At 37.1% G+C, this 23,654-nt stretch overlaps 4 protein-coding genes and 2 non-coding genes across 8 annotated transcripts; 4 read left to right on the top strand and 2 right to left on the bottom strand.

Annotated features, from left to right (window-relative positions):
• Positions 1–1,474: 1,474 nt before the first annotated feature.
• On the top strand, positions 1,475–10,541 carry LOC7457910 (sulfate transporter 4.1, chloroplastic). Of its 2 annotated transcripts, XM_002312029.4 has the most exons (17): positions 1,483–2,251; positions 2,937–2,985; positions 3,402–3,603; positions 3,756–3,924; positions 4,448–4,513; positions 4,601–4,708; positions 5,759–5,866; positions 5,958–6,023; positions 6,284–6,344; positions 6,493–6,620; positions 6,948–6,989; positions 8,264–8,380; positions 8,684–8,735; positions 9,150–9,288; positions 9,373–9,461; positions 9,826–9,902; positions 10,002–10,541. In XM_002312029.4, the coding sequence occupies exons 1-17, from the start codon at positions 1,919–1,921 to the stop codon at positions 10,317–10,319; spliced, it is 2,124 nt and encodes a 707-aa protein (XP_002312065.3). In that variant the 5' UTR covers positions 1,483–1,918; the 3' UTR covers positions 10,320–10,541. The 2 variants fall into 2 exon arrangements, with proteins under 2 accessions (XP_024462133.2, XP_002312065.3); XM_024606365.2 differs by lacking the exon at positions 6,948–6,989 and having other exon boundaries at positions 1,475–2,251.
• Positions 10,542–10,784: 243 nt separating this feature from the next.
• On the top strand, positions 10,785–10,939 carry LOC112328528 (U12 minor spliceosomal RNA). Its single transcript, XR_002983543.2, has one exon. It is a non-coding gene; the product is annotated as a U12 minor spliceosomal RNA (small nuclear RNA).
• Positions 10,940–12,196: 1,257 nt separating this feature from the next.
• LOC7469797 (glutathione S-transferase DHAR2) lies at positions 12,197–16,115 on the bottom strand. Of its 2 annotated transcripts, none has more exons than XM_006379506.3 (6): positions 15,764–16,115; positions 15,583–15,673; positions 14,852–14,995; positions 14,309–14,420; positions 14,059–14,199; positions 12,197–12,584 (listed from the first exon to the last, which is right to left on the bottom strand). In XM_006379506.3, exons 1-6 carry the CDS (start codon positions 15,819–15,821, stop codon positions 12,498–12,500), a joined length of 633 nt encoding a protein of 210 aa, XP_006379568.2. In that variant the 5' UTR covers positions 15,822–16,115; the 3' UTR covers positions 12,197–12,497. The 2 variants fall into 2 exon arrangements, with proteins under 2 accessions (XP_006379568.2, XP_002311137.2); XM_002311101.4 differs by having other exon boundaries at positions 14,303–14,420; positions 15,764–16,030.
• Positions 16,116–18,944: 2,829 nt separating this feature from the next.
• LOC7457909 (dirigent protein 10) lies at positions 18,945–20,191 on the top strand. Its single transcript, XM_002312028.4, has one exon. The coding sequence runs from the start codon at positions 19,106–19,108 to the stop codon at positions 20,036–20,038; it is 933 nt and encodes a 310-aa protein (XP_002312064.1). The 5' UTR covers positions 18,945–19,105; the 3' UTR covers positions 20,039–20,191.
• A 557-nt stretch (positions 20,192–20,748) lies between these two features.
• On the top strand, positions 20,749–20,820 carry TRNAP-AGG (transfer RNA proline (anticodon AGG)). The gene has a single exon. It is a non-coding gene; the product is annotated as a tRNA-Pro (tRNA).
• Positions 20,821–21,298: 478 nt separating this feature from the next.
• On the bottom strand, positions 21,299–22,697 carry LOC7469796 (dirigent protein 24). Its single transcript, XM_002311100.4, has one exon. The coding sequence runs from the start codon at positions 22,637–22,639 to the stop codon at positions 21,437–21,439; it is 1,203 nt and encodes a 400-aa protein (XP_002311136.3). The 5' UTR covers positions 22,640–22,697; the 3' UTR covers positions 21,299–21,436.
• Positions 22,698–23,654: the final 957 nt, after the last annotated feature.

Genomic DNA, 23,654 nt, shown 5'->3' with positions numbered 1-23,654 from the left:
GATGGTGAAGTGGCAATGATAAAGAAGTGATGGAGATGGAGCGATGATGCTGATAAGATGGTTGTTGTTGCATTAATTATGACAGTGACAGCAGGTTAGTTGCATTTAATTTGTTCTTGAAATGTATCTTAGAAAAAAAGATAATTTTATCCTAATTATATGTTTAAAAGGTTTTTTTTGAATAATTTTGTTATTATATTATTTTAATCCATAATAATTTTTGTTTAGATAAATAATAAAAGAAATACTAAGCTTTTTTAGTTTAGGAAAAGGGACATTAAACTTCATTAGTATATTATATAATTTGGTATTATAACGTTATGTTATTTTTTAAAATATTTTTTAGTTTATTTTTATTTTTACTATTAATATATTAAAATTATTGAATAATATTTTAAAAAATATAAATATAATATTTTTTTATTTTAAAAAACAGAAATTGACATTGTAAGAAAAGAAAAAAAATACTTAGTAGAATAATGGTGGTAAAAAAAGAGATTTGATGTGACGAGGTAGTGGCAGGGGGCAGTAACTATGCTAGCAGCGTTGGATGCTGACCTCAGATCTGATCGAGTGGCGGCGGCGGCGGCGATTAGGGTATTGTTTAATCGAATCTTTCGCGGTCTATGTTCATGGAGCCATTGAGAAATGACGTGGCTTTTGGACATGTCTAGGGTACCTAAACAGAATAATGATTGCGTCTACGAATCTGGTTCCTCACGCGCTCTACTCTTTGAACCTTCTTCCTATCACGTCCTAGTACACTCCATGCATCTCCTCCGTTTGCGGGCTAGTTCATTTTCTTTATTACTACCATTACTTTATTGCCAATTATAGAAATACACGGTCAGAGCCTCCTTGATTCCTGACCACAAATTACCAGAGCTGTTTTCCTACATTTGTTTCCATTTAGACGGAAAACAGTAACTTGGAAAATATCAAATCTAAATCACCCCTACCTAGGATTAGATTAACATCAATTTATGATATTTGTGTTTGTTAAATGTTTGATTGATATTTTAGAGTGAGATAAGGATGATATTTTAGAGTACGGTAATTATTGTAGTTTAAAATGTATTTTATTAAGAAATATATTAAAATAATATATTTTTTATTTTTTAAAATTTAATTTTAATATTAATATATTAAAACAATCTGAAAACATAAAATAATTAATTTGAATTTTTTTTAAAAAATTTAGGAACTGGTTTGTTTGAAATTGTGGTGGCAGTTATGATTTAAAGTGTTTTTTTATTTATAAATATATCAAAATAAATTTTTTTAAATTCTTTTTTAAAATTAACTAATTAAAAATATAATTTTTTTTAATTTTTTTTACATAATTTACATCGTATTTGCAAACAAACCCGACAAGTGATGTCAACACATAAATTAAACCCACAGCAAAAACATACAAAAATTCTACCAGGCCCGCCAAATTTCGCAGCCAATAACCAACCTTCCAGCCAAAAATATCAAATCTTCCCCCGAATTTTGACAATTAGATTCCCACATTTAACCCCAATCATTAGTTAACATGACAGCTTTCATCATTAATCAAACTTTTTCATCTAAAAAGCTGCACTCATATTTTCTTGTTTGATTTTTTCTGTTTTAGTTTCAACAATAATCCATACAGTTATCCAAGTTTTCAACGCGCTGAAACTAAATCCTTTTTATTTATTTTTGGTTTTACACAACTCGTCGACGCTGTGGAATCTAAAATATTCTAATGAATTTATTAATCTGGAATTTTGATAATCTACTGCTACACGTGATTTCCGTTGTGGTTTTTGTGGAGCCTCGATAGAAAAGCAACTTGCCTTCCGCATCACAAGCTTGGGAAAGAGGGACCTGCGTGCCTACTGTCCTCGCTTTTCCTTTTTTTTTTTTCAAATCCGACGCACCACCGGTGCGCATGGAGAGAACCTTCGCCTCTTCAAGCTCTCGGGATCTCCCCACAATCTCTGTACCCTCCTCTTCCTCTTCATCACTCAGACCCTCCATGCCGACCCGACCCGTCAAAATCATTCCTCTTCAACATCCAAACACGACGACGTCTCCCTCCTTGAATCCCCTGCCTGGGGCCCTGTTCTCGAGATGGACAGCAAAAGTGAAACGAACCACCCTGGCTCAGTGGATCGACACGTTTCTCCCTTGTTGCCGTTGGATTAGAACTTATAAATGGCGCGAGTATTTCCAGCCTGATCTCATGGCCGGTCTCACCGTCGGTGTCATGCTCGTTCCCCAGGTAATTCCACTCCTTCTCTTTACAGAAAGAATCTGCAATCCTCCTTTGTTAGTTAGCTAATAAAAGCCGCTGAATTTCTTCAAGTGTTTGGCTCTAAGGAAAATGAAAGAAAAGAAAAAAGTCGACGACTCTACAGCTGTTTTCAGTTTCTCTAAGTTGTCCGAGTCGAACTCAGCTAATTTTGATTTTGCTTTCTTTTCTATTCAATCAGTTGCTGAGTTTAAGTAACTTGTAAATCTTTCTTTCTTTCTTTCTTTTTTCTGTAATTTTCGTGTGCTTTCTCGGTAACCAAACAGAGTCTTACAGTTGTCAACGGTTCACGTAGTGCATGTCTCTGCCTTGTTTGATTAGTCATGGTTGTTGCGTAGGCAATTACTCAACTGAGATTGATTGGATTCACTGGAGATGCTGTTTAGATTGAGAGATTTTTTCAAGGATTAATGATATTATTTTTTTGTTTTAGATTAGGTCGTGTTTGGTTGCTTGGAAATGACGTGTTGAGTGTGGAATTTCGATATGTCTGCAACCAAACACAGCCTTCTGTGATTTTGCTCTTTCCCTCTGAGTCAGATTTTAGCATATTAAACGTAATATAATGTTGCTGCTAGCATTGTGTATTATTTAAGATTTATGTAGACTGGTTGGATTATTCATTCATTCATTTATTTTTTGTTGTAATGAACAGGCAATGTCTTATGCAAAATTGGCAGGACTGCACCCAATTTATGGATTATGTAAGTTACCATAAGATCAAAACTGTAATAAATCTTACTTCTTTAGATAAGTTTTTTGTTGAAAACATGGTCACGAATGTTCGGATACGGAAATTCCCTGTAATAGCATAATTCTTGCAGTGCTTGCCAAGAAAAATTCTGTGGCAGAATTTTAAAGCACAAAAATATGATAAAATAAATCATTTATAATTCAGTTTGATAATATTTAGATACCGTCAGCACCTTTCAGATGAAAGATGATCTAATCATGACAGCATCTATTATCTTTTGAACTGATATCACAGTTTGATTATTTTACATGTATATGATGACTTCTAGGTTTTCTGTTCTCACCTCACTTCACCATACCATCATGTATTCCACCCCCCCCTTTTTTTTTTTAACTCTAGAATGGTTGTGTTGGTTTTGCAAGGTAGACACTGGTTTTATACCGATATTTGTGTATGCCATATTTGGGTCATCTCGGCAACTTGCAATTGGACCGGTGGCATTGGTTTCTCTGCTAGTCTCTAATGTACTGGGTGGAATTGTCAATTCATCTGATGAGTTATACACAGAACTTGCGATATTGTTGGCATTTATGGTTGGAATATTGGAATGCATAATGGCACTTTTGAGGTACTACGTTCAATGTATTTGTTATAAAATTTCTTTCGCATTCTGAATTCATTAAGCTATGTGCAGATCTCCTGCACTGAAGTTGTTTATGATTTCATTGGCTTATAGCATGATGATAGTGATTAATATGCGTGTTTTCCTCTTTGCTGTAGGCTTGGATGGCTTATCCGCTTCATCAGCCACTCTGTGATTTCTGGCTTCACTAGTGCTTCAGCCATTGTTATTGCACTGTCCCAAGCAAAGTATTTCTTGGGGTATGATATTGTACGAAGTAGCAAGATTGTGCCGTTGATTAAAAGCATAATATCTGGAGCACATAAGGTATGGGTTATTCATGTTGAGAGATAATTTGTTGCAATCTGTTATTTGTGGCTTATTAAATTAAGAGAATAGTTTTACATATTTTAGGGTCACAAAGGGCTTATCGAAAAAGGTGTTCTTGCTCAATGATTAAATTGTGTGAAGTGGATGGTGGTAATTTTTTGCATGTAGTCATATGGTAGTACCATGATCCCGATCTTGCCCCGTGTTTCTGGCAGCTACCATTTTTATATATATATATATATATATATATATATATATATGAATTGGCTGCTACCAATCTTCAACCACTGGTTTTATGATTGTTTGATGGCTGATAACTAGAACTTCATGTTATAATATTTTTAAAAACTTGAGTTTATGCACCCTGAATTTCCCCTTTATCATTTATTTTTAGTCCATTTATTTAATGTGATTTGTGAATCAACTAGCTGTGATCTTATCTTCCTGTTCAATGTTTTCTGTTATTTACTACCACTCATCAATTCTTTCTTTAACAACAGGTGATGTTTTCCTTTTGTAGTTCTCTTGGCCTCCTTTTGTGATGGGATCTTGCATTCTTGCAATACTTTTGGTCATGAAACATTTGGTATGAAATCACTTAAGATTTTAGTGGTAACTGGTAAGAAGCGTCTCTTCCTGGATCTCGTTTATGACATCAAATTTTTATTTTAAGGGAAAATCAAGGAAGCAGTTCAGGTTCCTACGGGCAGCAGGTCCACTTACAGCAGTTGTTTTGGGTACACTTCTTGTGAAAATGTTTCGTCCATCCTCGATTTCTTTGGTGAGAATGACATATAAAGTGAATGCATCGTAAAACTATTTATTTCATATATAAGAATAGATTTATCGATCCTTTATCTCCCTGATGAGATGAGGTAATTTGAATGCTGATCCCTTTCTAATGTCTACGCTCTTTTCTAAGTAGTGCTTGTTTATTCTGTTCTGTTTTTGTTTTTTTTTCCCACTCATCTTATAACCTCAATCTCTACACCAACTTGATGAACATTTTGTAGTTTGGAGACTCACATTTTGCATTGTGAGAGACAGTTTTTTGTGTTTTATGTGATTTTTTACCTGGATTTCATTACAATAACAAAATGTAGAAAAAGAAACATCTCAGCTTTTGCCTTGGAACTCTAGTTTTATTGTCACATCTTACTGGGCTGTCCTTATGTGTCTGGAATCTAGTTGATTTGAATGTGCTACAGCTGGTTGCTATGAGGCATTTGCTTTCTACCAATCTTAGCTACAAGGCCAATTTGATCTATGCTTTAATTGGACTCTCCTAAGCCCAAGTATCTGAGAAATTCCATGTTTCATTTCATTGCCTACATTGAAACCCTGTTATTTTTAGAAGTGCCAATATGCCATTTACTGGCTTAATATTTGTTTCATTGCTCCAACCTAGAATAATTGTTCTAGATTTAGGGTACTTGTCTTCACAGTGTCACTGAATTTTCATTGTCGTAGGAATTTAACTGAGAGAACAATCAATATGTCCAACCTCTTCTCTCTTTGAATAACCAAGGACCGAATTTTGCATGTAATATTAGTTTTGGATCTTAGGGAGGATGTAACATGAGGTAGAGGAATGCAAAACCAGCGAAGTTGGTTTTCCTGCTTCACTAGGCCATTCCTGTCCTGTCACAGAGTTGACACTATTATTGATCTTGGCGAATGAAACTTTGGATTTTAAATAAACTTTCATGGTAACATGTTTTATTTATAAATGTTTTCTCTCAACTGTTTCCTTGTTTGGTGAATGCCATATTTCCATTTCAAACAAATCATCCCAGAATTGACAGAGATTAAAAGTATGGTGTTGTTTTAGGTAGGAGAGATACCCCAGGGACTCCCAAGCTTCTCTTTTCCGAAAAAATTCGAGTATGCAAAGTCTTTAATTCCAACAGCAATGCTTATTACTGGAGTAGCCATATTGGTAAGAGAGGTTTTGAGGATCATCTGCTTGCAATACTGCTTTTTAAATTTGAGTTGTTCTGCATCCATTCAAATTAATCTTTGAAATTTAGGAATCTGTTGGGATTGCTAAAGCATTGGCAGCAAAGAATGGGTATGAGTTGGATTCAAGTCAAGAGGTATGTTTTAGAAATAGAAATGGAAGGTGCCGATAAGCATTTTGTTTTTTGAGGATGAATGTAACATACTAGATGCCTCCATTCTCCATCAATATAGGATGATCACCCCTGCTACAAACTTTTATTTATGCTAGTTGATTTCCTTTTTGGTTGTACAAATAAATAAGAGGCCTAATTGAAACTTATTGACTGGTTCTCTATTTATGGTCTAGACTTTAGCATAACAAAATGAATTTTTAACTTTGTTTCTCTTTCAACAGTTGTTCGGTCTTGGTTTGGCCAATATCATGGGCTCATTATTTTCAGCATACCCTTCAACAGGTGGGATTTCTGGGAGGTGCTAAAAGCTCCAAGTTTAACCATGGATTTGACTTTGATAACCTGTTTTTGTCCTTCATTACCTGTTTATTCTTGAAGTTTGTATTGGAATGTCATTCAATAAAGTAAGAGCTTCTTTTTCTATATGCAGGCTCATTTTCTAGGTCAGCTGTAAATAATGAAGGTGGGGCTAAAACCGGCTTATCTGGAGTTGTAGCTGGAATAATTATGGGCTGTTCTCTTTTATTCTTGACTCCGTTATTTGAATACATACCACAGGTTTGTTTCTATGTCCCTGCTGTTACATTTGTTTTGCAATAAAAAGGTTGTGAAAACTGTAGAGAAAGAGGCTGTCTGGACAGTTTTCTGTCATGTCTATCAAATAAATTCTGACTTGAAGTGCTCTGCAATATATCATGCAATTCTTGTCCTTGAAAGTTAATGTGTTTGAGATGTGTGATAGTACCAAGCAAATCACTTTTCAATGCCTTTTCCCCTTATCTACCGTATCATTGTCGTTATCATTGTGTTGGTTGAGGAGCCTAAATATTCTTTTATTTCAAATTGGAAGCTAATTGAGGATTTTGTGGTTTCTACTCTTTGCAGTGTGCTCTAGCTGCAATAGTAGTATCTGCTGTGATGGGCCTGGTAAGTATGATAAAATCACAAGCTGAGGGATCGACTACAAATTCTGTTTAACATCTATGCTTTCCAAGTTTGTCTTTTTTTCTTGGTAATAAAAGGGGCTAAACGCCCAGAGTAACAAGAATCTATATACAGACTAGACGGGGAATAGCTACCCCAATAATATCTTGATACAGTAGATTAGACATTCCAACTGGCAAGGAATCAAAATAGTGAGTTCCAATCTCCATAGAAAGAGCTTGATTGGCCAACCAATCCACACACTGATTACCTTCCTTATAAGTATGACTCGTATAAATCTCCCAATCACGCTTGAGAAAACTCATAACCTCTTTGAATAATGGATCGTGAATGAATGAGGAAGAGACCTCATTAGTAGCATCAACTAGAACCTTACAATCCATTTCCAAAATAACTTTCTTGAAACCACACGGCCAAGCCAGTTGAAGACCCAAGACTGCTGCCCAGAGGTCAATTTTAAATGAAGAACACAATCTATATTAGCCATAAAACCATGTAGCACACGATCACCACCATTGATGTTTTACATTTGTCTATGGATTACATCACCAATGTACATAAGCTGAATTTCTAATTTAAAGAACAAGTTTTCCCCTACATTTGGCTTCTCTGTGGCAAGCAGGAGTCTTACTCAGAATATATTATATATGGGTTGTATATGACTATCTACTATCTCTGCTAGCTAGCGATCTTTCATTTCTATGACATAACTGTCCGAATATTCACTTTTAGATTTTGCATCACATGTGAAATTGAAGTTTTGGAGATTGTTATTGTATTTTTCAAGTTACATCGTTTAAAAGGTTAAGATGCATATTTCTCAATGAAAAAACAAAACAAAAAAGAACAAAGAAAAAATGAGCTATGAAGAAGTTCTACTATAATTTCATGTTTTTAAAGTATTTATGGCTCAAAATCATTTTTGTACCTTTTTGTCTTTGAAAGCTACATGCTGTGGGACAAAGCATTCAAGCATATTTATATGAAGCTCCAATAGACTGAAACTTCCATATCATTTTAAAACATCAGTTTGTATTGGCTCTCCAAGCAAGGTCATATGTGATGGCAAGAGTAGAGATAATCAAATGAATAATATTAGAGCACAAATCCTACTAAGTTGAGTTTGGTAGTTGGTGCTCATTTGTACCTGTGTTGGTATTGGAAAGTGAATTGTACTCGTTACCACCTTGCTTGGATTGTGGCTTAAATCCTATTTATATTTATTTATTTATTTCCTTGGATGTCTATCATTTCAGGTGGATTATGATGAGGCTATCTTCTTATGGCGTGTGGATAAGAAAGATTTTGTTCTTTGGATCATTACCAGTACTACAACATTGTTCCTTGGGATTGAGATTGGTGTCCTTGTTGGGGTGAGTTTTTAAAGAAGTAATGTTAGACGTGATGATTTGGACAGTAAAATATGAGATTTATGCACTGGTTATCTGAAATCTGCGAACACTTCATGTCAGCTGCCTTCTCGGCTTATTTATAAGATGCTGAATCTATCAACTTCTTTTTCGTTCAAGTGCAATAGTTTGACATAATCTTGCAAAGTCCTTTTAGGTCCCCAGTTTGACATAACTCAGACAATTTGGTTGATAATCCTTTACCATGCCACTGGTTGTATATATTGTGCATGCATTACTTACCCTAAATTGGTTTTGAAACTGCAGGTTGGTGCATCACTTGCTTTTGTCATCCAAGAATCTGCAAATCCACACATTGGTAAGTGGGACTTGTTACATCATAGTATTTATGTGTGTTAAGATTAGGTTTAATTGTTCTCTAAATCCCAGTAGATCTGTATTATCTGCTCTTTGTGTAATCATTATTATGAGCTTTGTCATTTGCTTCATCATATCAACTATGGCAATGACATTATCTGCATCTTCATTATGGCTCTATTTGATTTTTTTTCTTCCTGTTTGAACTTCTAAAAGATCAAATTTCCCTAGAAGCCCTTTTTATCCCGATAAATGGTCAAATTTTTGGGTGGTCTGGGAACTGGAGATAAAGGCTGCAAGCTTCAGACTGATGCACTTTTTTGTTGAAAATCATATTACATTGGTGCTGAATTATTGTAGATACGTTTATAGTTTAAGCATGCATTTAATAATTTTAATTTGGTGTACACTGCAGCTGTCTTGGGACGTCTTCCTGGCACCACCGTCTACAGAAATATTGAACAGTATCCAGAAGCATATACTTACAATGGAATTGTAATTGTTCGCATTGATGCACCCATCTATTTTGCTAATATAAGTTTCATAAAAGACAGGTGAAATTTTGTGTTCCCCTAAATTAATTTAACCCGGGATTACAAGTTCTTTGGAGTTTAGGTTAGTGGGATTTCTTTTGTCAGGTTACGGGAATACGAAGTTGATGCTGACAAATCTTCCAGACGTGGACCAGAAGTTGAAAAGATTTATTTTGTGATTTTAGAGATGTCACGTAAGTCTTATTCATCCTACACGGGTTACTGGGTCAAGACAGAACATGTATTATGTATTCCATAGCAATCATCGTGCTCTTATGCTTTTATACTTGCAAAAGTCACTTTCGGCCACCAAAACTGTTTTGCTTTGTTTTTCATGTCATTCTGTTTTCCATACACATGTTTTTATGCTGATTCAGATTTTTTTTCTTATGAAATATTTTGTGTTATAGCCACTGGGTTCAGTGATTTTGGTATGGCGTTATCATTAAAGCCATAACTTTTTTCATTCTGATTTTTCATGTATGCTATTGAAGCTGAAAAAATAAGGTTCATTAAACAATCCACTTACCTAAACCCCAAATGTTTCTTATTTTGTAGCTATTACATACATAGACTCCAGTGCTGTTCAAGCATTGAAAGACTTGTACCAGGAGTACAATTCACGGGACATTCAGGTTGAGTGTCTGTTTTTGTGGAAGTCAAGATCAAGTACATGTTGTTCATTTTATATAGAGACATGGTATAATCTCTGCTTTTTGTTGGGTCTTTTGCAGATCTGTATTTCCAATCCAAACCGAGATGTTCTGCTGACCTTAACAAAAGCTGGTATTGTAGAGCTGCTTGGTAAGGAGCGGTACTTTGTGAGAGTGCATGATGCTGTTCAAGTTTGCCTTCAGCATGTTCAGAGCTTAAGCCAATCTCCTAAGAAACCAGATCCTTTTGCTGAGGATAAACCAAGAATCTTTAAAAGGTTATCGAAGCAGAGGGAAGAGGATTTATCAATAGCAGAGTTAGAGTCAGGTGATAATAAAACCTCTGCTCCCAAGTATACAAAGCCGCACTTGGAGCCATTGTTGTCTCGAAAGTCTTGAAATTTGCTTGATTATTTTTATGAACATATGATGCCGATTTTTCAAGGCACTGCGTATATATGATATCTGTCTGTAAATCATTGATTATAAGGTTCGATTGTTTGCTTGCATGCATGCTTTACTGTTGTAAAATGCAATGCAATACTCGTCGTAAGGTTTGTTTTCTTCATTGGAATCATAAGACTAATCTGTATTATATAAAACAATGCATTCATTGCGTCAGTTTGTATCGCTCCTTCACTCTGTTTATATTGAGCAATCTGTATCGTGTTACCTCCAGCCACGAGCACTAAAATCCCTGGTAGGAATCTACTCGCGGAGAGCTGTGTGGACTTTGCAGCCCGCGTTGAAAGCGGCATAGTTGATGCGAGGGTGAAATCTCATCATGCAGTCCCACATCGGAAAAACGACAACCCTTCTCCAAGTGAGGCACTATAAATAATCTATTGCTACCCCCCAAAAAAATTGCCTTAAACTAATGAGTAAGGAAAACAAAGCGAGAGGTGGGAGCCGCTCGCCGCGCCGACACAGTTTGTGCGCATTAATTTGTGGAGGGGTTATAGGCTGGCCGAGCGTTGACGCTGCTTACTTTGCAGAACTCGCTTGCGCGGGCCTCCCTATTTTCCCACCCCCTCAATCAACCATAAAATTTCTACAATCCATTTCTTGGGTTATTCCTTTTTTATTTAATGTGTTTTCTATTGATGCGGTGTTTTTCGTTAATGTTTATTATCTCGAAATTTGAAGCTATAGGCTCTAGCTAGCTGTCGCCGCCCTCCTTGTACAGGTGGACAAAAGGCTGTCTCGCTTATGAGATACAAGTGGATTGTAGCTCACGGAAAATTGATGACAAAGAGTCACTAGACATGACCCATGCTGTCCTTGCTGTCAGAGGAGAGTGGAGGATGTGATTCATGCCCTAAGAGATTGTCCGGCAGCCAGCTACCCTTGGGATAATTTAATTTCGACTAGAAGCAGACGGTAATTTTTGCTGCTAATATGGGAAAGTGGTTAATGAGCAGCCTTTCTAGCAATGAAAAGACACGGGAAGGGTGGCCTACTGGCCTTGGCATAAGGTGTTTGGAATAGCAGCTTGGTTCATTTGGAAATCCAGAAATGAAAAGGTATTTGGTGGTGGCTCAGGTTTTTCTGATTATTCTATAGCTGCTATTCGGAATATGATGGTGGACACTTCAATTGTCAATAAGGGTGTTGACATCTCAGGTAGGAAAAAGTCTGAAGTCAGTTGGGTTGGATGGGAATATTCTCAGGAGGAATTGTTTAAGTTGAATGTAGATGGGTGCAGTAAAGGCAATCCTGGTGTGGCAGGAGCTGGAGGGCTGATCAGAGATAGTATGGGAACCTGGATGCAAAATTTCGCAGTCAACACGGGTATATGCACTTCAGTTAGAGCAGAGCTTTGGGCAGTAGTCACTGGCTTAGATCTTGCATGGACCCTTGGATTATGTCAGGTAATTCTAGACACGGATTCGATTTTAGTTGTCGGTTTGATTACGAAATCTACTACTAAAAGTGATTCTAATAATGCTTTGATCACTCAAGTTAAGGAAGCCCTAGCTAGGGAATGGGAAATCAGAGTTCAACATACACTTCAGGAGGGGAATACAGCAGCAGATCGGTTGGCCAATTACGGCTCGATAAAAAATCCTTTCATTAGAGATAGATGGATAGTTCATGACTTATCTGCAGGTTTGTATTCAACTTTATATTGTAACCTGATTGGGTGAGTTATTCCTCGTCTAATTCGGTCTAATTTGTTCAAGGTTCACCTTGGAATCCAAGCCAACGTGGAGAGCCAAGTGGTGGTGTAGCATTTCCAGCAAATGGAAAATCTCGGAGGGATAATGCAGTCCAGCTTCAACTCGAATTATTAATGGATGTATCATAAAACAACGGAGCAAAGTAACAGAATGGACATCAGCCAGTGCTCCAATAACAATATAACAGAGCTAGATTAAAATAATGCCAGCCATTTCAAATTAATAGGCCACTGCACTGACAGGTTAATGGATTTTATTAGATAATAGAGCACCCCCTGCTTATAGTTTTAGATTTCTAACATACACCAGGCTCAGCACTTCTTTCTTTTCCTGATGGAGAAGGCTCAACCACCACATTACATGACTAGGTTCCGATATCTTATAATCTGGAACTAATTCATGCGTTGACCTTTGGCTCCCATCCAGCAATGACATGTTCCTCGGCAGCTCTTGTCTTCTTGAAAGATTCACGGGAGAACAACAACTGCAAAGCAAGAGCAACGATATTTTTTTAATCATTTTCCAACTCCAACAATTCAGGGGGATTTGGGTTCTATATTTCTACTGACCTAAATCGTAACAGTTCAAAACAACAAAAATTCAGAAATCAAATAACACCATTCAAACACTTCTTCATCAGTCAACCATTAAGTAATATCAGTATTTTGAAGGTGACTAGACTTTACCTGCTTCTGGCTCTATTTCAAATAAACTTCACCTAACAGCCACCGTGATAAAGTTCTTTCCCAGAGTCTTAGCGCATCAATTATTATAGCAATTCAATATAATGATTTTTGTATCTTGAGCACAAAATACATGAAAGCCAAAAGGCCCTTGTGAATTCCTTACTTCCTTTACCGTTCAAAGGCATGGACTTCAGGAAATTTAGTCCTAGGAGGATACATCCTATGGTGCACTGTTCAAGTCTACTCCTATGGTAATAATATCAGAGCACTTGCTCATAGCAAAGCAGATTTCTTAATGTTGGTTTGCTTCCATGCATCAAACAATTGAATCTAAAACACTTTATGAATCTACAACTCCAAGAGTTTAAGCCATCTCCTAAGCTGACACAACAACGTAATAATATCAACTGGGAATTGGTTTAACATATCTTGCAATGATACCCTTCTTTAAGTGCAAAGAATACAGATGCATTTGGTAGCCGGGAAAAGGGCATCATGTGCCAAACCTATCTACATTGTAAGATCCGCCGAAACCAGGGCTCATACAACTCAGCTACATCCCTGGAAAAGGTTCTGGCTTTGCACTTCCAATCCTAATGCAGGATGATGTGACCCCCATCAAATGGATAGCATTAACATCATGGTATTCGATGAATCTGCCCCTGACATCTGCACCAACCTTGACAAGGAAGAGGGCATCTTCACACAAGTATAAAAACTTCATTTTATTTTTCTACCTGCTAGTTCTATCTCTTTGAGCACCTGATAATCCTCAGGCACAAGCAGCCCCCATATCATATGCACCAATGAGCAATAAGATAGTAATGTGCCAAGAAGCGAGATGAATGAATCAATTCAAAACAATCACTTCTATGGGTGTCACCCTAAGGTTGAGCATTGAGCTTACTGCATCAACCATCAATGTTTGAGAATTTCAAGAATATCACACCCCGCACCATAGTAGGTCTTGTCATTCAACTGACACAAGTCATTATAAAAATTCAGTTTTCTCTTAACAATCCACGCTTCTATCTCAATATCTCACTTTAAGACGAGGAACTACAACAACTTCGATTGATCAGGTCATCAGGTGTGTGAAGGCGGTTAGCGAACCTACCGTCTCATATGAATGATTAATATCATGACCAAAAACAGCATACATAAAAACAGCTTGTGATCATAGTTTTAGATCCATCATTCAATTGATTGAAGTCAAATCTGAAACAACAAACAAGGCGCGTAATCACAGGATAACAAAAAAGATAAGAGTACCTTAATGTAGTTGAGGACATGTGTCAAATTGTCAGGGATAGTCCAGTTCTTGAAATGGCCAAGAGCAACCTCAAGATGGTAAAGCTTCGGAGCCAAGCTCAAATCCACTGCTGTGATCTTTTCCCCAGCAATGAAAGGACCCTGATAACATGCTCCAATAAATTAGATTGCACTTCAAAACGGAAAAGTAAAACAGAACCATAAACTCTTCAAAGATAAGTCCGTGTTTCAAATTTATACACACGTGCACCTTGAGATGCCCATCCAATGCCTTCAATTCCTCAAGCAAAGCCTGCTCAGTTCCATCATTGGGATCCTTGCTCTTCAAGAACTTAACAAAAGATGGGAATATCTTCGAACCCCTGTAGTTCCACATGGTTTATATTGCAAATTAATCTCTGTTAATAACCTTCTAGTGGCAGCCAATGAGAAAAGAAGCATGACCACACAAAATACATCCGAAAACAACCTCAAGCATAGATCAGTTTGTTGTTATAATAATTAGAAAACATGTCCTACAATAATGCATCCCTGGAAGAAGAATAAAAAAAGCTACGAGTAAGAAGATTTTTTATGATGATTTATCATGAAATGAGAACAAATATAAGAGACATGAAGAATTTTTGCACACTGCCATTTCCACATAAACGGCGAGGAGAAAGCACCGTAAATTTAAGCACAGAAAACAAAAAAGAATCAGTGGTTGATGATAGAGAGAGAAAGAGATTTACAAACAATATCACATCCGCATTCAAACTGCTGGAGATAGTAAAGGAAGGTGAAAGATGCTTACACAGAGGCAAATTCCGGAGGAGTGGCAAGAGGGGGTTCAGGGTTTTTCTCCTCTAAGATACCAACAATCACGTCAGAATCTGCGACCCATTTGTCATCAATTTTCACCACTGGGACCTTTCCTTCCGGGCTTATCTCCAAAAACCTATCAAAACAACAACCTTCCAAATCTCAATCCATCATGACGCATAAAAGCAAAAAATCACACATACATTTTTCATGCCTATTCAATTTGATCATATCAAGGGTACTCTAGTCATTAAAGCTCCGTTGATCCATAGTTTATGATACCGGTTGTTATCAATATTGTTGAATCCTCCTAACACGTTAAAGCATTCATTTCATATCTGAGTTAAAAAAAAAGACGATCTTAGATTAGAACAATGATATTGCCCTCTAAGATCGTTTTTAAATAGTTTGTTCTCAGTGGTTAACTAAATGAGGGGCTTTTTTTCCCTCGAAGTCAACAATAACCATCACAAACTAGCAGGTATCTTCTTAACTCTTAAGCAAATAGCATATATATACAGGCACACTCACACACATGTGGAGCACATGGAGACATTAAAAACAACAGCTACAAGTAATCCAACACGGCAAGAAAAGCTTCAATATTACACATGTAGGAAATAAAACATAGATACAACAGGAACCCATTTTCTGCACTCAACAACCTCAAACTGCAATAAACACAACTATTCTGAAGACTGATAGATGTGATCGTTTTAATACCACTGAGGTTTATCACCCAGATTGATGAGATGAGACTTGTATGGAATTTTCTTCTCTTCCAGACTCAACAGAACTCTCTGGCAAAATGGGCCTAAAACAGCAAAAATACACAAGTCCAATCAAAACCCGGGTGTAAAATCACAAACAAATGACACCCACAAAAACATCAACCAAAACTTACAATCTCCGAGAATATTAGGGGCACCAACAGCAGCTTTGACACAGATCTCTAAAGCCATTATTTCTGTCCGTGGGAGAAATAGCAGTGAAAGGTTGACGGGGGTAGAGACCGATCGAGAGAGTGAACCGGAGGAATTGGTGACAGGTGAAAAACTGGTGGCTTATTTATTTTGTGATTATGATGGCTGTTGGACCGGAGCGAACTGGACCGGACCGGACCAGAAAAGATATGGGCACATGTTATGCTTTGTGGGGTTGAGGGTAATATTAGTATATTCTAGGTTTTGAGGAGACGTGTTATATATGTGAGTTATTACAGAAAGGTTGTTTCTTGATCCAGAAACAACTTGCCTTTTCTGACAGCCATTTACCCTTCCAATTTCGAACAGACTTTTTATATTCAAGACCCTAAAGAATGAAATTACGGGAATGTTTCTCTCTTTTTTTCCCTTCAAATTTGAACTCGAGATGATGGAAACTTGTTTATGGTCTGGTGTTTGAGATTCTGACTGGATTGTTTCTGATCTTCTGTCGACCTTGTTTTTTGAGCACAAACCAATAAAGGAAGATAAAATTGTCAAACAATGAAACTTTTTTTTCTTTTTCAAAGCGTTAAAATGGATCCGATGGATGAATTTAATGTCTGTTACAATGTTTTCATTGTCTGGCTACATGTTTGAACTCGACCGGACAGTTAGGAAGTAGCAGTAGAGACTGCTCATCGACATGAACGTGGTCGTGTTCTCGGAGATGTTCTTGGTGGTGTTAGGATTTTTTTTTTTATCGATTATTAGAATCTTAGGATAAACCATATTGTTGATGGAATGGCGAAAAATGGGAAGAACAAAAAAATGAACGAGATATCAATCTTTGATAAAAAAAATGACACTGATAAAAAAATTAAAATTATGTTAATGATAATGTGATCTTAGTCCATAATTGATGATAACATTAAATATTATAACACTGTTTTGATGTACTCCCTCAGTCTTTGATAAATTTACTATTTTATTTTTCTTGGCCACCTCCTCAATCTCAATTTAAATGTGCATTCAGAAGTTAAAAGTATAGCAAATACTTTTATTCTATCCTTTTACCCTTTCAAGAGGCCCAAAAACTTTTCTTATAGTAGTGCTGGCGTTGTTCGTTAGAAGCTCTTCTATTGTTTCTGTTTCTTTATCGAAAGTTGTTGTTATATATATATCAGTTCAAATCATGATATGACTTATATGGAAGTTAATGATTTTCGCAGAGTGAATCTAATAAAAAGTTTTATTGTAAATATTAAAATAATTTTAAGATAGAACTAATGCAAAAAAAAAATGGTGTAAAATTGGTATTGTTTCAGTAGTTTAATGGCATATTTAATGTTTTTTTAAATTAATAATAATCTGGAAAATAAAATTTTAAGTTGAATCTTTCTTATGATTTTTTATCGTGTAACTTTTTAAAGTGTTTTTTATTTACAAATATATATATAACTAATATATTTTTTTATTTTTTTAAATTTTTTTTATTTTTTATTTTTAAAATTTATTTTTGATATTAGAATATTAAAATGATTCAAAAATATAATTTTAAATAAAAAAATTAAATGTTTTTAAAACATGCAACCAACGGGCATTACCAAACTCTTCGTATATAAGTGTGTGAAAATTTCAAAATGCGGAAATTCTGGGTTTGAACGAAAGACATGGAGCTTGAAAGCCCACCCAAAGCCAACATCCAATCACGCAATTATCACAACCTGGCCCCCTCTAGCAACAGATATCAAAACCCTAATCATGTCTCAATTCACATGTAAATCACGTGCGAATGTTTGGCCTCGTTACCCGTTGACCACAATAATAAATATTCCTGTTGCCCTAACACAGTAAACAAAACGATGACGCGAGGCTTGAAAAGTTAGAGATAAGGGATGAGATCATGATTTGTTGGAACAGAAAGTAGTAGAATAATTGGTATTGGCTTGAATTTAATAGATAAATAATGTTAATCAATTACAAATACTGATCCATTATAGTCTTAACTGTGGCATAGAATATATAGAACCCTAAATTAAAGACACTGTTGAAAGAAGAAAAATAAACACAAAATCGAGAGAAAAAGAAAGAAGGTAACTTACAGTGAAATGAGAAAAAAAAAATTATATATTTATACCCAGGTTTTTAATTAATTGCCTTTTTCTTTCTTTCTCGATCACTGTCAGAGATGTGGATTATAGGGTTGATGAATGTTTAGTTATTTAAGCTTCTGATATATATATTTTTCTTTATAATTTCTTTTATGTTAACTTGTTTTTGTGTTTTTCTTGAATGTGTGGGCACGCGTGTCTGCCTATAATTTTAGCCCAAGAGCTGGTTCATCATGCCCAGATTCCTGAGATTTTTTTTAATATTTATAAAAACCTTTTTTAAAAAAAAACAATTCTTGACTAGAGTTAAAAAATATCTTGAAAAAAAAAAAAAAACTACTCCCAAGGCTCTAGGCTCTTTTTTAAAGGGCTTTCCTTTTTTATAAAAAATATTTATGAAATCTTTTTTTTAAGAAACAAAATATTTAGTTTTAAATTTATCTGGCAAGTACCTTACTATCAGTAAGGTTGGTTTCCTTTATCTGTCCGAAATCCTTCGAGTATGCTGATCTCAGTGTGTTGTATTCTAAAGATGATTTATCTCTGAAGTCTGAAACCTGAACCAGGGGGGTCTGTGTTTACTAGGATATTTCCAGTATTTATACTGTTTGTGCCAGCACTACAGTACTCTGTTTTGATTTGAATGGTAGAGAATAGCAGATGGAGAATTATATGTTTTAGTTTTTCAAATTAACACTTGCACCCGTGAGATCTTGAGTTTTCATTTGAAATTGCGTTTTCTGGTGGCAGAAACAAAAGCAGCTCCCTCTTCATAGCTATGATTGATCTGTGAATGAGGGGCACTGAAGTAATTAATGTATCCATCATTGATGATTAGGTATACAAACAACTCCACTGCCAGGTCCAATAATGCCTTTAGAGGCTAGCTAGATCTTCATCTGGGCGCTTATTTCGGTTGCTGAAAGCACTTCTTAGGTGCCAGATGTGTGGACTTCCTTTATGTTACGATCCCAACCATTCCTCTTATTCCACTTTCCAGACCTGAACACAAAAACGTTTAGGTTTCTAACCTCCACACTCAAAAAAGAAGAAGGAGGTTTTGTACCAACTCCATCTCGTCAACTCCTATTTCAGAACACAAACTATATATAAATACATTTTCATACCTTCTAATGCATAAGCAAAACACTAAAGAAAACTGGAAATCTTCTTGAGCTCTTTTTCTTGCTTCTCCCTCAAGTCTCTGACATGGAAATTCACAAAATTCTCTCTACCACAAACAAGGCCATAGCCTGTCTTCTGTTCCTCACTCTTACCATTGTATTTACTACCTCAGCTAGAACCCTGGATGAGCAGCCAGAGGTACCTGTTGTTCCCCCGGAGTCAGACAATGCAGTCGATGATACTGTCACCAGTGTTCCACCACTACCTACACCATTAGCACCCACACAGCCTAATCCAACTGGGGCTGCAAGCACTAGTGCCACGATAAGTAATCCTGGTCATACCTTAAGCTTCTTCATGCATGACATTCTTGGTGGAACAAACCCCTCGGCTAGAGCCGTGACTGGCATAGTCAGCAACCCGGCAGTCTCTGGCCAAGTCCCATTTGCCAAACCTAATGGTGCAAACCTCCCAATAAATAATGGCGTGCCCCAAAATAGCAACAATAACGGCCTTATAAACAACAACAACCTACCTTTCCTCACTGGCCTTGGTGGCACCACACAGCCTGTGGTTCAAAACAATGGTAATAACTTCAACAATGCATTTAACTTGCCACTGAGCAATGGAGGCAATCTTCCATCTGGTTCCACTCTTCAACAGCTCATGTTTGGAACCATCACTGTGATCGACGACGAACTAACCGAAGGGCATGATTTACGGTCAAGTTTTGTAGGTAAGGCACAAGGGTTCTATGTGGCTAGTTCTCTGGATGGTACCAGCCAAACTATGGCATTTACAGCTATGTTTCAGAGTGGTCATTATGCTGATAGCCTTAGCTTTTTCGGGGTTCTCAGAACAGGAGTCTCCGAGTCTCAGCTTGCTATCATGGGTGGAACTGGAAAGTATGTCAATGCTCAGGGTTATGCTATTATTAAGATCATCCCTTCTACCAATCAGAATACGACCGATGGTGTTGAGACCTTGCTGGAGTTCGTTGTTTATGTTAGCTACTAATCCAAATTGTTTGAGAAATGTTGTTTTTGTAAGATTATTGTATGCGTGCTTGAAGATTGTGAACTTGTAATATTTTGGGTTCTTTGGACAGACAGTTTGCTTTTGTTTATGAATCATATCTAGAGAAAATGGAAACTCAGTTTCTTTTTTTCATGAAGCTGTCATCTGTCCCTGTTCGTCTACTTCATTTTTTTTCTAAAAAAGGTAACTAAAGTTTCACATGGAAACTTATTGGTCTCATGGACAACCCCATTCCTCCAACTTTGCCAGAGATACAAAACAATTTGCTTGAAAACCAAAGGGAAAAAGCAAACCCCTTTGAAGTTCCATGCTGTTTTTGTATGTTCGCTGATGATTTTAGTCCTGCTCTGGAATAACTCTCACATTTTACATATGAGCATAGCCAAATTATGTAAGAACATTCATCTCAGTTGAGTGTTTTGGAATTTGGACTACCCAAGCAAATTAACAAGAAAGAGGTTTCCTTTTCAAAGCATTATGTTACTGATTAATTTGATTATGCTAATTGTTTGGAAGCAAATCCCATTATTACACAAAAGCTCCAAAAGAAAACCAAGAAACTGAAATTTCTTTGGATAGAAGGAGACAGCTTTGTAGTTGAATCAAACGTGCTTTGGTGATGACGCCTGCTCAAGTCTGTTCTTGGTTTTATAGTATATATAATATAGTTCTCAGATGGATACGCAACCGGGCATTTGGTCTAGTGGTATGATTCTCGCTTAGGGTGCGAGAGGTCCCGAGTTCAATTCTCGGAATGCCCCAAAACTAGTTTTGACGGTTTTTTTTTTCCTTTCTGAGATTCTTTTCGGCCTATCCGAGCCCACAAATTGTAGTCACGCTCCGATTATGTTTACTGAAAGCAAAGCCCATTCAAACTGCATTGGAACAGTAGACAGCTCCCATGCGAAACCATTCACAGCAATATAAGAAATAATAAACATGAGAATTCAACTTTAATTAAATTCAATTATATCTTTGACCATCCTTTCTTTGGGTGGTTCAGGTGGGGAGAGGGTTGTGTTAAAATAACGTGGAGCAGAGGAAAAATATTGTTCTTCAATATTTAATACCAAACAATATTCAATTTCTCGCTGATTTTAGAGATTGCTAGCTGTCATCAATGCCAGCCTCTTTGATTCTGCATTGCTATTAATATTGTTCTTCAAATTCATCCAAGATTCAAGATCAGAAATTATGCAAAGTAACCAATAAAGCACATTTGATTCAACAACAAAGCTGTTTCCTTCAATGTCCAATATATATATAGCTCTAATTATACATCGAACTTTCACTGAAAATCTTTAAAGAGAGACAGGCTTACAGGCTAGCTAGTACACCAATCCCAACCAAGAACACATCCATACACACAGGCATACTCTACCCAGATAGGTAAACATTGAAATGCATTATTGTATCCACACCGTCGGTTGTGTGCTGATCCACCTGTGGAAGAGTCTCAACAGAAGCATACCCTTTCGCATTCTCATACTTTCCAGTGCCACCAATTACTGCAATCTGTGAATCAGGTGTTGCTGTCCTATGTACCCCAAAGAAACTAATAGTATCTTCAATCTCACCATGATTTTCTCCTCCATGTAATAACACTGAAAATGCCATTGTATGGCTAGTACCGTCCAACGAACTAGCCAGGTAAAATCCCTGAGCCTTCCCAATCACAGCAGACCCCAACTCATGTCCTTCTGTTAATTCATCATCGACGACTGTGATCGAGCCAAACATGAGCTTTTGTAATGCGGACCCAGCTGGGAAATTGCCAGCAGTGACAAAAGGCTGGTTGTTGCTATTGACAACGTTGTTGTTGTTGCCTGTGTTTTGAAGTAACGTGTTGGTTTGGGCACCTGTTAGGCCTGTAAGGAGTGGAGCAGTGTTTGGATTTATGAGGTTGTTAATGTTGACTAGTGGGGTCCCATCTTGGAGTGGGAAAATGTTATTGTTTGGCTGGGAGAAAGGAATGCCATTGATGTCAGTGCGGGCGATGATCCCGGTGACGATCCTATTTGATGCGGGGGATCCTCCTAGGATGTCATGCATGAAGAAGGACAATGGAGGAGAAGTTGTGGTGGTGGTTTGTGGGCCAGCAGGTTTTGCTTCGGTGTCACTCGTGGCCACTACAGGGGCTGGCCCATTTGGTGGCCTGGTGGCGGTGTTGATGGGACCTACAGGTAGTGGTGCTGCCACTGTGACTGGAGGAGCAACTGGTGCTGCATCTGTGACTGGAGGAGCAACTGGTGCTGCATCTGTGATTGGAGGAGCAACTGGTGCTGCATTATCAACTGGTGCTGCCACAGTGACAGGGGCTTCAGTTTCATCAGGAAGAGGAGGGTCTGCTTGATCATCTTCAACGGTGGTGGGAGTGGTCGCTTGGACTTGGCCACTCGGCAATGTAGTCGTCGGAGCTGGGACTGTTGTTGTTGCAGGAGGGCTAACAACAGCTGGATTTTTGGGTTCCAACTCATCAAGGATTCTTGCTGAGTTGGCATAGGAGAGAGTCATGGCTATCAGGAAAAGATAGACAATGGCCTTGAGCGCTGTAGTGGTAACGAAGAGAGGTTTAGCCATTTTGAGTTTTGATTCTCTAAAAGAGCTAACTGTTGTTTAAGGGTATATGTAAGATGTGAGGAATGATTTGTGATGTAGGAGTAGGAGTTTATTATGGTTATATATAGTTAAGATGAGACTCTAATGAGAGTGGAGCTGATATGGTGGAGTTGGTGCACGCCTTCTCTTTTGTTGTGTGTTCTGGTTGTGATGCCAAATTTCTACGTGATATGAGCATGATTTGCTGCATTTGACTACTAGTTGAAATATGGACACCCTGAATTGGATAGACACCTTTTTTCTTTGCTTGTCCAGATGCTAATTACAATTTTTTTTTGTAGCAGATCACAAAGGGAAGTTGTGATATTTGAGAGCAGGTACTCTACTATGCAGGATGATTAGGTTAAAATAATGTCTTCTCTCTCTGGCATAATTACATGCTATTTGTGTTCAGTTGATGGTTTGGTGCAAATGCTATTCACAATCTTAGGCCTAGCAAGGATCAGAAATTACCTGCATTAAGGTTTGGCTAACTAGGGATTCAAGTTTGAAAATAACATGATATAGTCATTGCTATATTTTTTGGTCCATAAGTTGATAATCAATGAGTTTCCTGCATGTTCCTTATACCCTGCCATCTACACACAGTCATTGAGATTTTGGTTAATACTTGGTTGTCTGGTGTTGGTAAAGACGGCAATAAAGATCATGTCCAGCAAGCAGTAAGATCGTGATGTATACTTGTGAAATTTCAAATTCAAGAAGGTTCTCAGAAATTGTAAAATTAGACCTGCACAGTTGAATTGCCAAGGGTTCGAGCGAAGGATGACTGGTTGATAAAATTCATGCAGAGGAACAAGCAAGCAAACCAAACTCAGCATGGAAGAGAGCTTGCCTCTTTCATGTTGTGAATTTGTGGTAAAATTTAGATTATGGTGACCAAACTTGATCTCTTGTAAATAAATGGTGTGTGTATATATATATATATATATATATATATATAAAAGAGGTGGGTTAGGCTTGTTCATGAAGGTTT

Source organism: Populus trichocarpa, chromosome 8, assembly GCF_000002775.5.
Source record: "Populus trichocarpa isolate Nisqually-1 chromosome 8, P.trichocarpa_v4.1, whole genome shotgun sequence".
Classification (NCBI taxonomy): domain Eukaryota; kingdom Viridiplantae; phylum Streptophyta; class Magnoliopsida; order Malpighiales; family Salicaceae; genus Populus; species Populus trichocarpa.
Note: the sequence above shows the minus strand (reverse complement) of the source record. Positions and strands in the feature narration are given on the sequence as shown.

Excerpts from the sequence above, each read along its gene's own strand:
- LOC7457910 (XM_002312029.4), top strand. The coding sequence starts at position 1,919 with ATGGAGAGAACCTTCGCCTCTTCAAGCTCTCGGGATCTCCCCACAATC. Across the intron at positions 3,604-3,755 it reads TGCATAATGGCACTTTTGAG|GCTTGGATGGCTTATCCGCT; the intron begins GTACTACGTTCA and ends TCTTTGCTGTAG. Across the intron at positions 8,381-8,683 it reads AGATTGGTGTCCTTGTTGGG|GTTGGTGCATCACTTGCTTT; the intron begins GTGAGTTTTTAA and ends TTGAAACTGCAG.
- LOC7469797 (XM_002311101.4), bottom strand. The coding sequence starts at position 15,821 with ATGGCTTTAGAGATCTGTGTCAAAGCTGCTGTTGGTGCCCCTAATATT. Across the intron at positions 14,996-15,582 it reads CTGGGTGATAAACCTCAGTG|GTTTTTGGAGATAAGCCCGG; the intron begins GTATTAAAACGA and ends TTGTTTTGATAG. Across the intron at positions 14,200-14,302 it reads ATGGGCATCTCAAGGTGCAC|GGTCCTTTCATTGCTGGGGA; the intron begins GTGTGTATAAAT and ends GCATGTTATCAG.
- LOC7457909 (XM_002312028.4), top strand. The coding sequence starts at position 19,106 with ATGGAAATTCACAAAATTCTCTCTACCACAAACAAGGCCATAGCCTGT.
- LOC7469796 (XM_002311100.4), bottom strand. The coding sequence starts at position 22,639 with ATGGCTAAACCTCTCTTCGTTACCACTACAGCGCTCAAGGCCATTGTC.